This window comes from Lepidochelys olivacea, assembly GCF_965140295.1.
Source record: "Lepidochelys olivacea isolate rLepOli2 genome assembly, chromosome: 11".
Lineage (NCBI taxonomy): Eukaryota > Metazoa > Chordata > Testudines > Cheloniidae > Lepidochelys > Lepidochelys olivacea.
The window spans coordinates 22,651-35,305 of NC_140421.1; the positions used below are offsets into that span (position 1 = coordinate 22,651).

At 43.9% G+C, this 12,655-nt stretch overlaps 1 protein-coding gene across 1 annotated transcript in view; it reads right to left on the minus strand.

The window, feature by feature from the left end:
• Nucleotides 1-12,655, minus strand: part of LOC311528178 (unconventional myosin-X-like) — a 269,478-nt gene that overhangs the window by 13,680 nt on the left and 243,143 nt on the right. Inside the window, exons 34-36 of the mRNA XM_084642873.1 lie at nt 10,847-11,144; nt 9,077-9,284; nt 8,271-8,407 (exon numbers count right to left, since the gene is read on the minus strand). Of these exons, the coding sequence (XP_084498999.1) occupies nt 8,271-8,407; nt 9,077-9,284; nt 10,847-11,144 (643 nt within the window). The remainder of the gene's footprint in view (nt 1-8,270; nt 8,408-9,076; nt 9,285-10,846; nt 11,145-12,655) is intronic.

A 12,655-nucleotide genomic window follows, 5' to 3' on the forward strand; every position in this document is an offset into this window, starting at 1 on the left:
GTGCTGAAGGAATTGGCGGCTGTGATTGCAGAGCCATTGGCCATTATCTTTGAAAACTCGTGGCGAACGGGGGAAGTCCCGGATGACTGGAAAAAGGCTAATGTAGTGCCAATCTTTAAAAAAGGGAAGAAGGAGGATCCTGGGAACTACAGGCCAGTCAGCCTCACCTCAGTCCCTGGAAAAATCATGGAGCAGGTCCTCAAAGAATCAATCCTGAAGCACTTGCATGAGAGGAAAGTGATCAGGAACAGCCAGCATGGATTCACCAAGGGAAGGTCATGCCTGACTAATCTAATCGCCTTTTATGATGAGATTACTGGTTCTGTGGATGAAGGGAAAGCAGTGGATGTATTGTTTCTTGACTTTAGCAAAGCTTTGACACGGTCTCCCACAGTATTCTTGTCATCAAGTTAAGGAAGTATGGGCTGGATGAATGCACTATAAGGTGGGTAGAAAGCTGGCTAGATTGTCGGGCTCAACGGGTAGTGATCAATGGCTCCATATCTAGTTGGCAGCCGGTATCAAGTGGAGTGCCCCAAGGGTCGGTCCTGGGGCTGGTTTTGTTCAATATCTTCATAAATGATCTGGAGGATGGTGTGGATTGCACTCTCAGCAAATTTGCGGATGATACTAAACTGGGAGGAGTGGTAGATACGCTGGAGGGGAGGGATAGGATACAGAAGGACCTAGACAAATTGGAGGATTGGGCCAAAAGAAATCTGATGAGGTTCAATAAGGATAAGTGCAGGGTCCTGCACTTAGGACGGAAGAATCCAATGCACCGCTACAGACTAGGGACCGAATGGCTAGGCAGCAGTTCTGCAGAAAACTTCTGCAGGGGTGACAGTGGACGAGAAGCTGGATATGAGTCAGCAGTGTGCCCTTGTTGCCAAGAAGGCCAATGGCATTTTGGGATGTATAAGTAGGGGCATAGCGAGTAGATCGAGGGACGTGATCGTTCCCCTCTATTCAACATTGGTGAGGCCTCATCTGGAGTACTGTGTCCAATTTTGGGCCCCACACTACAAGAAGGATGTGGATAAATTGGAGAGAGTCCAGCGAAGGGCAACAAAAATGATTAGGGGTCTGGAACACATGACTTATGAGGAGAAGCTGAGGGAGCTGGGATTGTTTAGCCTGCAGAAGAGAAGAATGAGGGGGGATTTGATAGCTGCTTTCAACTACCTGAAAGGGGGTTCCAAAGAGGATGGCTCTAGACTGTTCTCAATGGTAGCAGATGACAGAACGAGGAGTAATGGTCTCAAGTTGCAGTGGGGGAGGTTTAGATTGGATATTAGGAAAAACTTTTTCACTAAGAGGGTGGTGAAACACTGGAATGCGTTACCTAGGGAGGTGGTAGAATCTCCTTCCTTAGAGGTTTTTAAGGTCAGACTTGACAAAGCCCTGGCTGGGATGATTTAACTGGGAATTGGTCCTGCTTCGAGCAGGGGGTTGGACTAGATGACCTTCAGGGGTCCCTTCCAACCCTGATATTCTATGATTCTATGATTGATTTACCAGGACAGTCCATGAGTGTAATGGACCTTCCTGTAGCTGCCTCCTCATGTGGGATATTGACTCAGAAATCTGTGAGGATATAAAGTGCATTAGAACTTAATCATGTTCTTAGAATGACGATTCCAGGTAAAGAAACAAGGTGGAGCCATGCCATGTCACAGAATATTCTTAATTTTTAAGTTTTTTATTTCTTTTAAGATAATTTTGTGCTAGTGAAAGGTGCTTGTTTGATAGCCCTGGTGAACAAAATCTTATCTGTATCTGCAAAACAGGTATAAAACAGACAATGGTTATGTCATCTTCCTCCATATCACCCTCTGCTTGTATGCCTTACTCCTGTCTTGGAGGGACCACCACGAGGGGTAAGTGTCCACTCAAGTCTTTAACCTCTCTTTTGTGATGGATAACAAGGGAACAATTATTAATTCTGGTTGTGATGTGGACATTCGTCCATCATACACTGGACTGAGCACCCTAAATCACTACTGACCTATACCAGGTTGAAGCCAACAACCATTCTATCAAATAATAGTTTAAGGGGAAGTGCGCTTGCACATGCTGCTTTGGGGTGCAATTACCACAGGCACCTCTTGTGCAAATGGTCAGGTAGGTGTCTAAATAGCTATTTATAACTACAAATACCTGATTAGCAGGGATCATAGTAATGCTTAGTACTTATGTACAGTATCACTTTTCAGGTTCAGCGAGCTTGACCAATATTATCCACCCACATTACACACAAAAGTTAACCTGTCCCAGTAATCCTGTCATCCACTTCTTATAGATAAAAGAAAAAGCTAGCATGCAGAAACACCTCCCTCTGGGAGTCTGTGACGTTCTGTACCTCGTGGGAACACCCTACACCACCATGTTCATCCTTATAATATGATTGTGTGGTATTTGCCGTACCTGGCTAGAGCAGGCCTGTTCCTCTGGGTTCAGCCAGACAGCAGCCAAGCTGAGAGGCAAAAAGAGAGAAGGTTTGGGTGCAGGAGCTGATCACTGTCCTGTGAGAGCAGGTCCGGGCGGCTCGGCAGTGGCCACGGTGCAGCCATGGCCAGGTCCATAAGTGTGTCGAACCAGTGCTTGCGAGGCCACGCCAGGGCAGTCATAATGACTCACACTTTGTCCCTGTTGATTTTTGACAGGTCCCTGGTGATCTGCAGGAACACATACATCAAGTCCCCCGTCCATGACAGGAGAAAGGCATCAGAGAGGGTGCCCCTTTCAAGGCCTTGGAGAGAGCAGAACTGATGACACTTCCTATTCTGTCTGGTGGTGAACAGGTCCACTTCTGGAAGACCATCCGGGCGACCTCTGGGTGGAGTGACTACTCGTGGTGAGAGAAAAAGTTGAGATGATCTGCCAGCGTTTTCCGGATGCCTGGGAGATGCAAAGTCTCCAGGTGAATTGTGTGGTGGACACAAAAGTCCAACAGGTGAAATGCTTCCTGACAGGAGGGACGACGATGAGCGATCACCCCCCTGCCTGTTGACACAGAACATCAAGGCCATGTTGTCCGTCAACACCTGCACTACTTGACTGGACAACTGTGGCAGGAAGACCTGGCAGGATAGGCGGATGGCCCTGAGCTCCCTGGCATTTATATGTAAAGCCATCTCCTCCGGAGACCACGTCCCTTGGGTTTGCAGCGTACTGAGATGTACTCCAGTGGATGTGTTGTTCCTTGACTTTAGCAAAGCTTTTGATACGGTTTCCCACAGTATTCTTGCCAGCAAGTTAAAGAAATATGGGCTGGATGAATGGACTATAAGGTGGATAGAAAGCTGGCTAGATCTTCAGGCTCAACAGACAATGATCAATGGCTCCATGTCTAGTTGGGAGCCGGTATCAAGCGGAGTGCCACAAGGTTCGATCCTGGGGCCGGTTTTGTTCAATATCTTCATTAATGATCTGGAGGATGGTGTGGATTGCACCCTCAGCAAGTTTGCAGATGACACTAAAATGGGATGAGTGGTAGGTACGCTGGAGGGTAGGGATAGGATACAAAGAGCCCTAGACAAATTAGAGGATTGGGCCAAAAGAAATCTGATGAGGTTCAACAAGGACAAGTGCGGAGTCCTGCACTTAGGACGGAAGAATCCCATGCACTGCTACAGACTAGGGACCGAATGGCTAGGCAGTAGTTCTGCAGAAAAGGACCAAGGGGTTACAGTGGACGAGAAGCTGGATAGGAATCAACAGTGTGCCCTCGTTGCCAAGAAGGCCCAATGGCATTTTGGGATGTATAAGTAGGGACATTGCCAGCAGATTGAGGGACGTGATCATTCCCCTCTATTGGGGTGAGGCCTCATCTGGAGTACCGTGTCCAGTTTTGGGCCCCACACTACAAGAAGAATGTGGAAAAATTGGAAAACGTCCAGCGGAGGGCAACAAAAATGATTAGTGGGCTGGAGCACGTGATTTATGAGGCGAGGCTGAGGGGACTGGGATTATTTAGTCTGTGGAAGAGAAGAATGAGGGGGATTTGATAGCTGCTTTCAACTACCTGAAAGGGGGTTCCAAAGAGGATGGATCTAGACTGTTCTCAGTGGTACCAGATGACAGAACAAGGAGTAATGGTCTCGAGTTGCAGTGGGGGAGGTTTAGGTTGGATATTAGGAAAACTTTTTCTCTAGGAGGGTGGTGAAGCACTGGAATGGGTTACCTAGGGAGGTGGTGGAATCTCCTTCCTTAGAGGTTTTTAAGGTCAGGCTTGACAGAGCCCTGGCTGGGATGATTTAGTTGGGGATTGGTCCTGCTTTGAGCAGGGGGTTGGACTAGATGACCTCCTGAGGTCCCTTCCAACCCTGATATTCTATGATTTGGTTAGGGATTACTCCGCACTTTCTATTACTAACCATTAAGAGTTTTTTCTGAGAGTCCTAACCTAATAAGGAATTACTGAAACCAGGTGGGATTGGAGTGTTAAAACCAATGGTTATAAACTATTTAGGAAGGACCAAGTGGGCAAAAGAGGCAGGGGAGTGGCACTCTATGTCCAAAATGGCATTACTTATTTCTGAATCATTGAAAACTCAGAAGAAAATTATCTTGAATGCTTATGGATTAACGTCCTAGTAGACAAAGCACAAGATTGGGTATTGGTTGGTGTCTGCTGCAGACCACCAAATCACACTAGGGAACAGGACGACTGACTCCTTACACACCTATTTATAATGTGTAGTGAAATTGCATGATCATGAGGTACTTCAATTTGAATGACATATGCCAGAGGCCTCATGCATATCCTTGAAATTTCTAAATATCATATACAACAATTTCTAACTCAAAAAGTGTTGCATTCAACATGGGGGATTCTGTACTAGACCTTGTTGTGACAGATAAACAGGAACTGATAACCAAATGAAAAATAAATGGTAGCTTAGGTACCACTGATCATGACTCGATCATATTTATAACGTACAAACACAATAAAGTCCAGACCACTAATATTTTATACATACTTGGTGCTTTAAAAGGGCCAATTTCACAAAGCTAAAAACAATTCTGAGCCAGATCAGCTGGGAGGAAGAATTTAATCAGAAAAATATAAATGATAATTGGGAATTGTTTAAGAACATTTTACTAGATGCCCACAAACAAGGAAAAAGGCCATAATGGTTAAAAAACTGGCCTGCTTTAGAGGGGAAGTGAAGGCAGCTATATAAAAATAAAAGTAATATATAACAAATGGAAGAAAGAGGAAGTTGACAGTAATGAATATTAATCATAATTGTAGAATTGTAAAAAATTGATAAGGGAAGCAAAGGGACTGGTCAGCAGAGGTAAGGACAAATAGAGCTACTATAAGGTGGGTGCAAAACTGGTTGGAAAACCGTTCCCAGAGATTAGTTACCAGTGGTTCACAGTCATGCTGGAAGGACATAATGAGTGGGGTCCCGCAGGGTTCAGTTCTGGGTCTGGTTCTGTTCAATATTTTCATCAATGATTTAGATAATAGCATGCAGCGTTCACTTATAAAGTTTGCAGATGATACCAAGCTGGATGGAGTTGCAAGTGCTTTGGAGGATAGGATTAAAACTCATAAGAACATAAGAATGGCCATACTGGGTCAGACCAAATGTCCATCCAGCACAGTATCCTGTCTACAGTGGCCAAAATTCAAAATGATCTGGACAAACTGAAGAAATGGTCTGAAGTAAATAGGATGAAATTCAATATGGACAACTGCAAAGTTCTCCACTTAGGAAGGAACAATCAGTTGCACACATACAAAATGGGAAATGACTGCCTAGGAAGGAGTACTGCGGAAAGGGATCTGGGGGTCATAGTGGACCACAAGCTAAGTATGAGTCAACAGTGTAATGCTGTTGCAAAAAAAGCGAAGATCATTGTGGGATGTATTAGCAGGAGTGTTGTAAGCAAGACACAAAAAGTAATTCTTCCACTCTACTCTGTGCTGATTAGGCTTCAACTGGAGTATTGTGTCCAGTTCTGGACCGCACATTTCAGGTAGGATGTGGATAAATTGGAGACTCCAGAGAAGAGCGACAAAAATGATTACAGGTTAGAAAACATAACCTATGAGGGAAGATTGAAAAAATTGGGTTTGTTTAGTCTGGAAAAGAGAAGACTGAGGGGGGACACGATAACAGTTTTCAAGTATGCAAAAGGTTGTTAAAAGGAGGAAGGAGAAAAATTGTTTTTCTTAACCTCTGAGGATAGGACAAGAAGCAGTGGGCTTAAATTGCAGCAAGGGAGGTTTAGGATGGACATTAGGAAAAACCTCCTGTCAGGGTGGTTAAGCACAGAAATAAATTACCTAGGGAGGTTGTGGAATCTCCATCATTGGAGATTTTTAAAAGCAGGTAAGACAAACCTGTCAGGAATGGTCTAGATAATACGTAGTCCTGCCATGAGTGCAGGGGACTGGACTACATGACCTTTCAAGGTCTCTTCCTATGATTCTATGACAAGGAGTTTTTAAAATATATTAGGAACAAAAAGAATCATAACAATGTTATTGATTCATTACTAGATGGAAATGGTAGAATTAACAATAATAATAATAATAATACAGAAAAGGTAAAAGTGTTCAATAAATATTTCTGTTCTGTATTTAGGAAAAAATCGGATGATGTCGGCACATGTGATAACACTCTTTCCGCCCCAACTGTAACTCAGGAGGATGTTAAACACCAGCTACTAAAGTTAGACATTTATAAATCAGGAGGTCCAGATAACTTGCATCCAAGAGTTTTAAAAGAGCTGGCAAAGGAGTTGCTGGACCATTAATGTTGATTTTCAGTAAGTCACGGAACACTGGAGAGTTCCAGAAGACCACAAGAAAGCTAATGTTGTGTCACTATTAAAAGAGAGTAAACAGGATGACCTGGGTAATTATAGCCTGTCAGTTTGACACTGATGCCAGGCAAGAGCATAGAGTAGCTGCTATGGGACTTGATTAATAAAGAATTAAGGGAGGGCAATGTTATTTATCCCAATCAACATGATTTTATGAAAAAGTGGTCCTGTCAGACTAACCGGATATCTTTTTTTTTTATGAGATTACAAGTTTGGATGATAATGGTAACAATGTTGATGTAATATACTTAAACTTTTGTAAGGCATTTGACTTGGTACCACATAACATTTTGATTAAAAAACTAGAAAGATATAAAATTAACATGGCACACATCAATGGATTAAATGCTAGTTAACTGATAAGGTCTCAAAATGTCATTGTAAATGGGGAATTATAATTGAATGGGTGTGTTTCTAGTGCGGTGCCGCAGGGATCAGTTCTTGGCCCTATGCTATTTAACATTTTTTATCAGTGACCTGGAAGAACACATAAAATCATCACTGATAAAGTTTGCAGACGAACAAAAATAGAGGGAGTGCTAAATAGTGAAGAGACAGGTCACTGATACAGAGCAATCTGGATCACTTGGTAAGCTGGGCACAACCAAATAATATGCATTTTAATAGGGCTAAATGTTACTGTATGCATCTAGGAACAAAGACTGTAGGCCATACTTACAGGATTGGGGGCTCTATCCTGGGAAGCAAGGACTCTGAAAAAAGATTTGGGGATTGTGATGGATAATCAAGTTGAACAGGAACTACCACTGCGATGCTGTGGCCAAAAGAGCTAACATGATCCTTATATGCATAAACAGGGGAATCTTGAGTAGGAGCAGAGAGGTTATTTTACCTCATTATTTGGCACTGGTGAGACTGCTGCTGGAATACTGTGTCCAGTTCTGGTGCCCACAATTCAAGAAGGATGTTGATAAATTCGAAATGAGTTCAGAGAAGAGTCCCAAGAATGATTAAAGAATTAGAAAACATGCTTTATACTGACAGACACAAGAAGCTCAATCTATTGAGTTTAACAAACAGACAATTTTAAAATCAAGATAGGATGTTTTTCTAAAAGATCTGCTCTAGGAATTATTTTTGGGAAGGTCTCTGGCCTCTGCTATAGAGGAGGTCAGACTAGATGATCACAGTGATCTATTCTGGCCTTGGAATCTAATGAATTATTTTTTATCACTACAACAAATGTGTGCATGATTTATTACATGTAACCTACCAAGGGCTAGAACTTATGGGGGCCTAGTGGTTGAAGGAGCTGACAGGGTGTTTGCCCTGCGCTCATGGTACATAAACATGCTATCAAGCAGCATGCGGGTCACTCACTTAACCAGGGAATTTCAGAGCTAATGTTATACCCATTCAGTCAAGAGTCATCAGTATGAGGATCCTCTGAAATGTTCTCTTACCTCTCAAACTTGGCAAGGATGTCAGCAACAATTACACGACTCTCAATAGCCCTGTCCGCATGTTGATTGCGTTCAAAAAGGGCAAACATATTACGACTGTCCTCCATGGCGAGCCCTCGGATCAGCTTCTCAACCACCTGCAGGGGAGAGAGATCAGACACCTTGTACTGTACAATGTTGGGTATTACCACTCACACAGGAGTCAGCCTTTAAAATAGGAAGAGGGAGCCCCAAAGGCACTTCCTCCCATTAGAGCTCCAAATCCATCTGACCACGTGCAGGAGAATGTCAGGGTTGCTTCACCGAGTAAGAGCCCAAAGGTCTCATCTCAGAGGTGGCAAGCAGGATTCTGTTAAATTATTTCTTTTCATAGATTCATAGATTTAAAGCCCGAAGGAACCATTACATTATCTAGTCTGACCTCCTGTATATCACAGGCCTGAGAATTTCACCGTTACCTCTGTATTGAGCCCAATAACTTGAGTTTGACTAAAGCACAACTTCCAGAGAGATCTCCAGTCTGGATCTGAAGCCATTAAGAGATGGAGAATCCACCACTTTCCCTGGGAGTTTGTTTCAGTGGTTTGGAACTTCCGGATGGTGTTTCTGAACACTCAAACAACAGTTCTCTCTCTGTAGGTTCTTTATGTCGCTCATCACCGTAGCAGTTGAGAACTGGCTTTGAGTGGCAGCAAGGACTCCCCCTCAAAAAGCTTATTATCCAGACAAATCTCAGACAACCCTGTGCCCACTACCATCACCTCCTATTACCTCCCTGTGCCCATTAATACGACCTATGCTATTACCTCTCCTGCACTGGTGTGGGAGTTGATGGTGATTTTACAGGAGCCACCGCCATGGCAGTACACAGTTGTGGTCATTTCTTCACGAGTGATGAGAGCCAGTATTTCCTCCTGGGAGGGCACAAACTCCCTGGTCTTGGTTCTCTTCAGGGAATCACTGATGAACTGAGCATACCTGTCTATTTCCGTGCCTGGGAAGAGGTCTCTTACTCTAATTGTAAAGAAAAGCGGAAAAGCTGTTACACGGTGAACAGAACATGTCCAAGTGCAGGTAGAGTTCTACATAGCATGGAGTACCATAAGCACAGAATCCCATAGAAATGTGTTGCCAAGTACAGCCATACGAAAAAAGGCCCAGATCCACCAAAGGACTTAGGCCTTGCAATGCTCAGCGTCACGATGTCTAACTTTTCAGTGCCTAGAAAATTCATGGAAAAACAATGGGATCCACAAGCCTGAGTTAGGCGCCTACGCTCCCCATACAATGAATGGGGAGAGAGAGGTGCCTGAGAATGGGATCCACAAAACCAGTATGCTAGGCAGGGCATTGCCTACATTAGCCAATGGGAGATACCTATGAGAGGGGTGTGTCCTAATCCCCACCCCCTCAGTGAATTAGGCACCTAAATACAGACCAAAGCAAGGCCCTTTCCTCTGTGATCCACAGTCAGGAGCCCCTCCCCTGGAGTTAGGCAGCTTAGGTGCCTACATTGTTTCTTGTGAGAATGAGTTTAGGTAGTTGCCTTACTCCACATAAAATGTCCAGAGGAGTAGGATGTGGTACTCCCCTTACAGCTTTTGAGTGGGCAATTATAAGACAAAAGCTTTATTAATCGCCCCATCCACCCACAGAGAAGGTCTTGTCCCATCACTCTGAATACTAGAAGAGGGAAATAAAAATAGTTGATGAGAAGATTTTTTCATCTCTTTGCTGTTTGAACTCTCACAGGGCTATAGAGACCAAACTGAAGCCAGAGATCCCAAGGGGTTATCTCCTGGGTCCACCCTGAAAGACACTTTGAACTGACAGATCTCTACAAATATGTCACTCTTAGGATTTAGATGGTAACTCAGTTGTGTGTATATGTTTGCTTGCTTTAACCTGTAAATAACTCATTTATTTTTCCTACTTAATAAACCTTTAGGTAGTGTATTATGGGATTGGCTACAGGCGTTGTCTTCATGTAAGATCTAGGGTACCAATTGATCTGGGAAAGTGACTGGTCTCTTGGGATTAGAAGCAACTAAAATACAGTGTAATTTTTGCTGTAAGTGACCATTTACCAATGGCAAGATAGACTGGAGAGTTTAAGGGGACTGTCTGGGACTCCAAAGTAAGATGGCTGTAGTGATTCAGGAGTTCACATTTGTTACTGGCTGGCATGAGCCACTCCAGACAGCGTGACAAGGGCACCCACCTGGGTGGGAGACCCAGTCCCCTGGCTCCAGTGACTTTAATGAATGAAAACAGAAAGTTAAAGCTGAATACAGTCATAACTTAATTATACTGTTTTCTATTGTGACAAGGCAAGCAGGGGGCAAGGAGGTTGAGTGCTGTAAAACAGCGGGTAGCAGGATCTAGGTGTGCAGGATAAAGGCTGCAATACCATAGGAACCAGTGAAGGGGAGAAGCAGATGAACACTAGAATATAGGAGGTAGCAGGGGCTGGCCATGGAGGAAGGAGAGGCTAGCTTCTAGGGTTTCTAGGGTTCCAAGTCAAAGATGATGGAACTAATGAAAGAAGTGGCAAGTATCTGCAAAGTGGCTCTTACCTTCTAAGGTGGAACTTGAGATAGCGGAGGATCCCTCTACTAGGAAGGAAAGTGCAGCTCATGCAGGACATCAGCTGCCAGTGGTGAAGGTTTCCAGAACTGTTGGGCTGTGGGCTGTGGTTAGTTTGTTTGATTAGTTGACAATACACTTCATCACGAAGGGGCTTTAGGTCATGACAGGTCTGCAGAATGCCTTGGATAATGGGGATGGGATCAGACACTGTCTCAATCTCCTGCAGGGAGTTAAAGATCTTGATGGCTTCATCCTGCAGGCTGCAGTAGCCCTTCTCTTGCTGCACTGTAGTGGGATCACAAAAACAAGGCAGACAGGATTTCAGCATTTCCCTGAACCCCCGCTTACCAAGCACACAGCATACCAGTCTGTGGACTGTGACTGACTCCATGAAACAGGAGAATGGCAACATGAGAATGAGCATTACTGATCATCTCCCGATCTCAGGAAAGCTCCTTCTTTAAATGTAAAAATACACCACTGTCCAATCAGTAAATTAAAAAATTAAACTTGTCCATATTGCAAATCATGCATATTTTTAGATATACATAAAAACACAGAGTAGTACCCTTAAAGGGACATTCTCAATTTGAAATCTAGTCAGTTTCAAAAAATGAATTCAAAGCAGTTTGAGGCACTGCCCTGGTGTCCTGAGGCCCTGCCAATTTTTGCAATCATGTTTTCATCTTTTCAGAATGTTTAAGTCTCCCCTGTTTTTGTGAGGGACCGACACAAATGACAGGGGAAACAATGGATCAGATATAAAGGTTGTAACTTGGCTTGCGCTTATTATCCCCTTAAAGTTTGGTCCCTAAAAGAAAAGGAAAACGTTCCTATCACAGCTTCCTGTTGCCTTGCCCAGAGGAAAATAAAAGTCACAAGACAGCTTCCATTACCCAAGGATCCAAACCTAAGGTGGCTTCTTTCTGCATAGTCCAAACCAACCAAATCCGAAAGAAACAGTTTGTACTGGGCTTCTAAATCCTGGGAATTATTGTAGTCCTCCTCAGTAGGAGACAAGCAATTAATTTCACAGTTCCTTTCTTTCTCCCTCCCCAGGCTTGGTTTAGGCATGTACTCAGGCCAGGTCTATACCACATACCTATATTGATATAACTACGTCGCTCAGGGATGTGAAAAATCCACACACTGAGCGACAGTTATACAGAAACTAACACCCCATGTAGACAGTGCTATGTTGGTGGGAAAGCTTCTCCTGCCAACATAGCTACCTCCTTTTGGGGAAGTGGATTAACTATGCCGACAGGAGAAGCTGCACATGAAGATGAGCCCCTAGTTTGGAAGAAATCAGAGGATACCTCTCTCCCCAGCCTCTGAGTCTTATGGTTTCCCAATTAAGAGGCACAGCTGCTAGCTCCACCTCCTAGCATTCTAACAAGCCAGAGCAGTGAGCTCCTCTGCCTATGTCTGGCAGCACCAGCAACCTTTAAGACACAGCTCTCAGCACAGTGAAGGCGTTTAATCCCTTCCTGATCCAACTAGGGGTCGGGCACATACACTCCCTCATTAAGTGGAGACAGGGATACTAACTGTACTAAAAAGAAAAGGAGTACTAGTGGCACCTTAGAGACTAACCAATTTATTTGAGCATAAGCTTTCATGAGCTACACCTCACTTTATCGGATGCATTCAATGGAATGCAGTGAGCTGTAGCTCACGAAAGCTTATGCTCAAATAAATTGGTTAATCTCTAAGGTGCCATTAGTACTCCTTTTCTTTTTGCGAATACAGACTAACACGGCTGCTACTCTGAAACCTGTCATCATGCAAGGCAC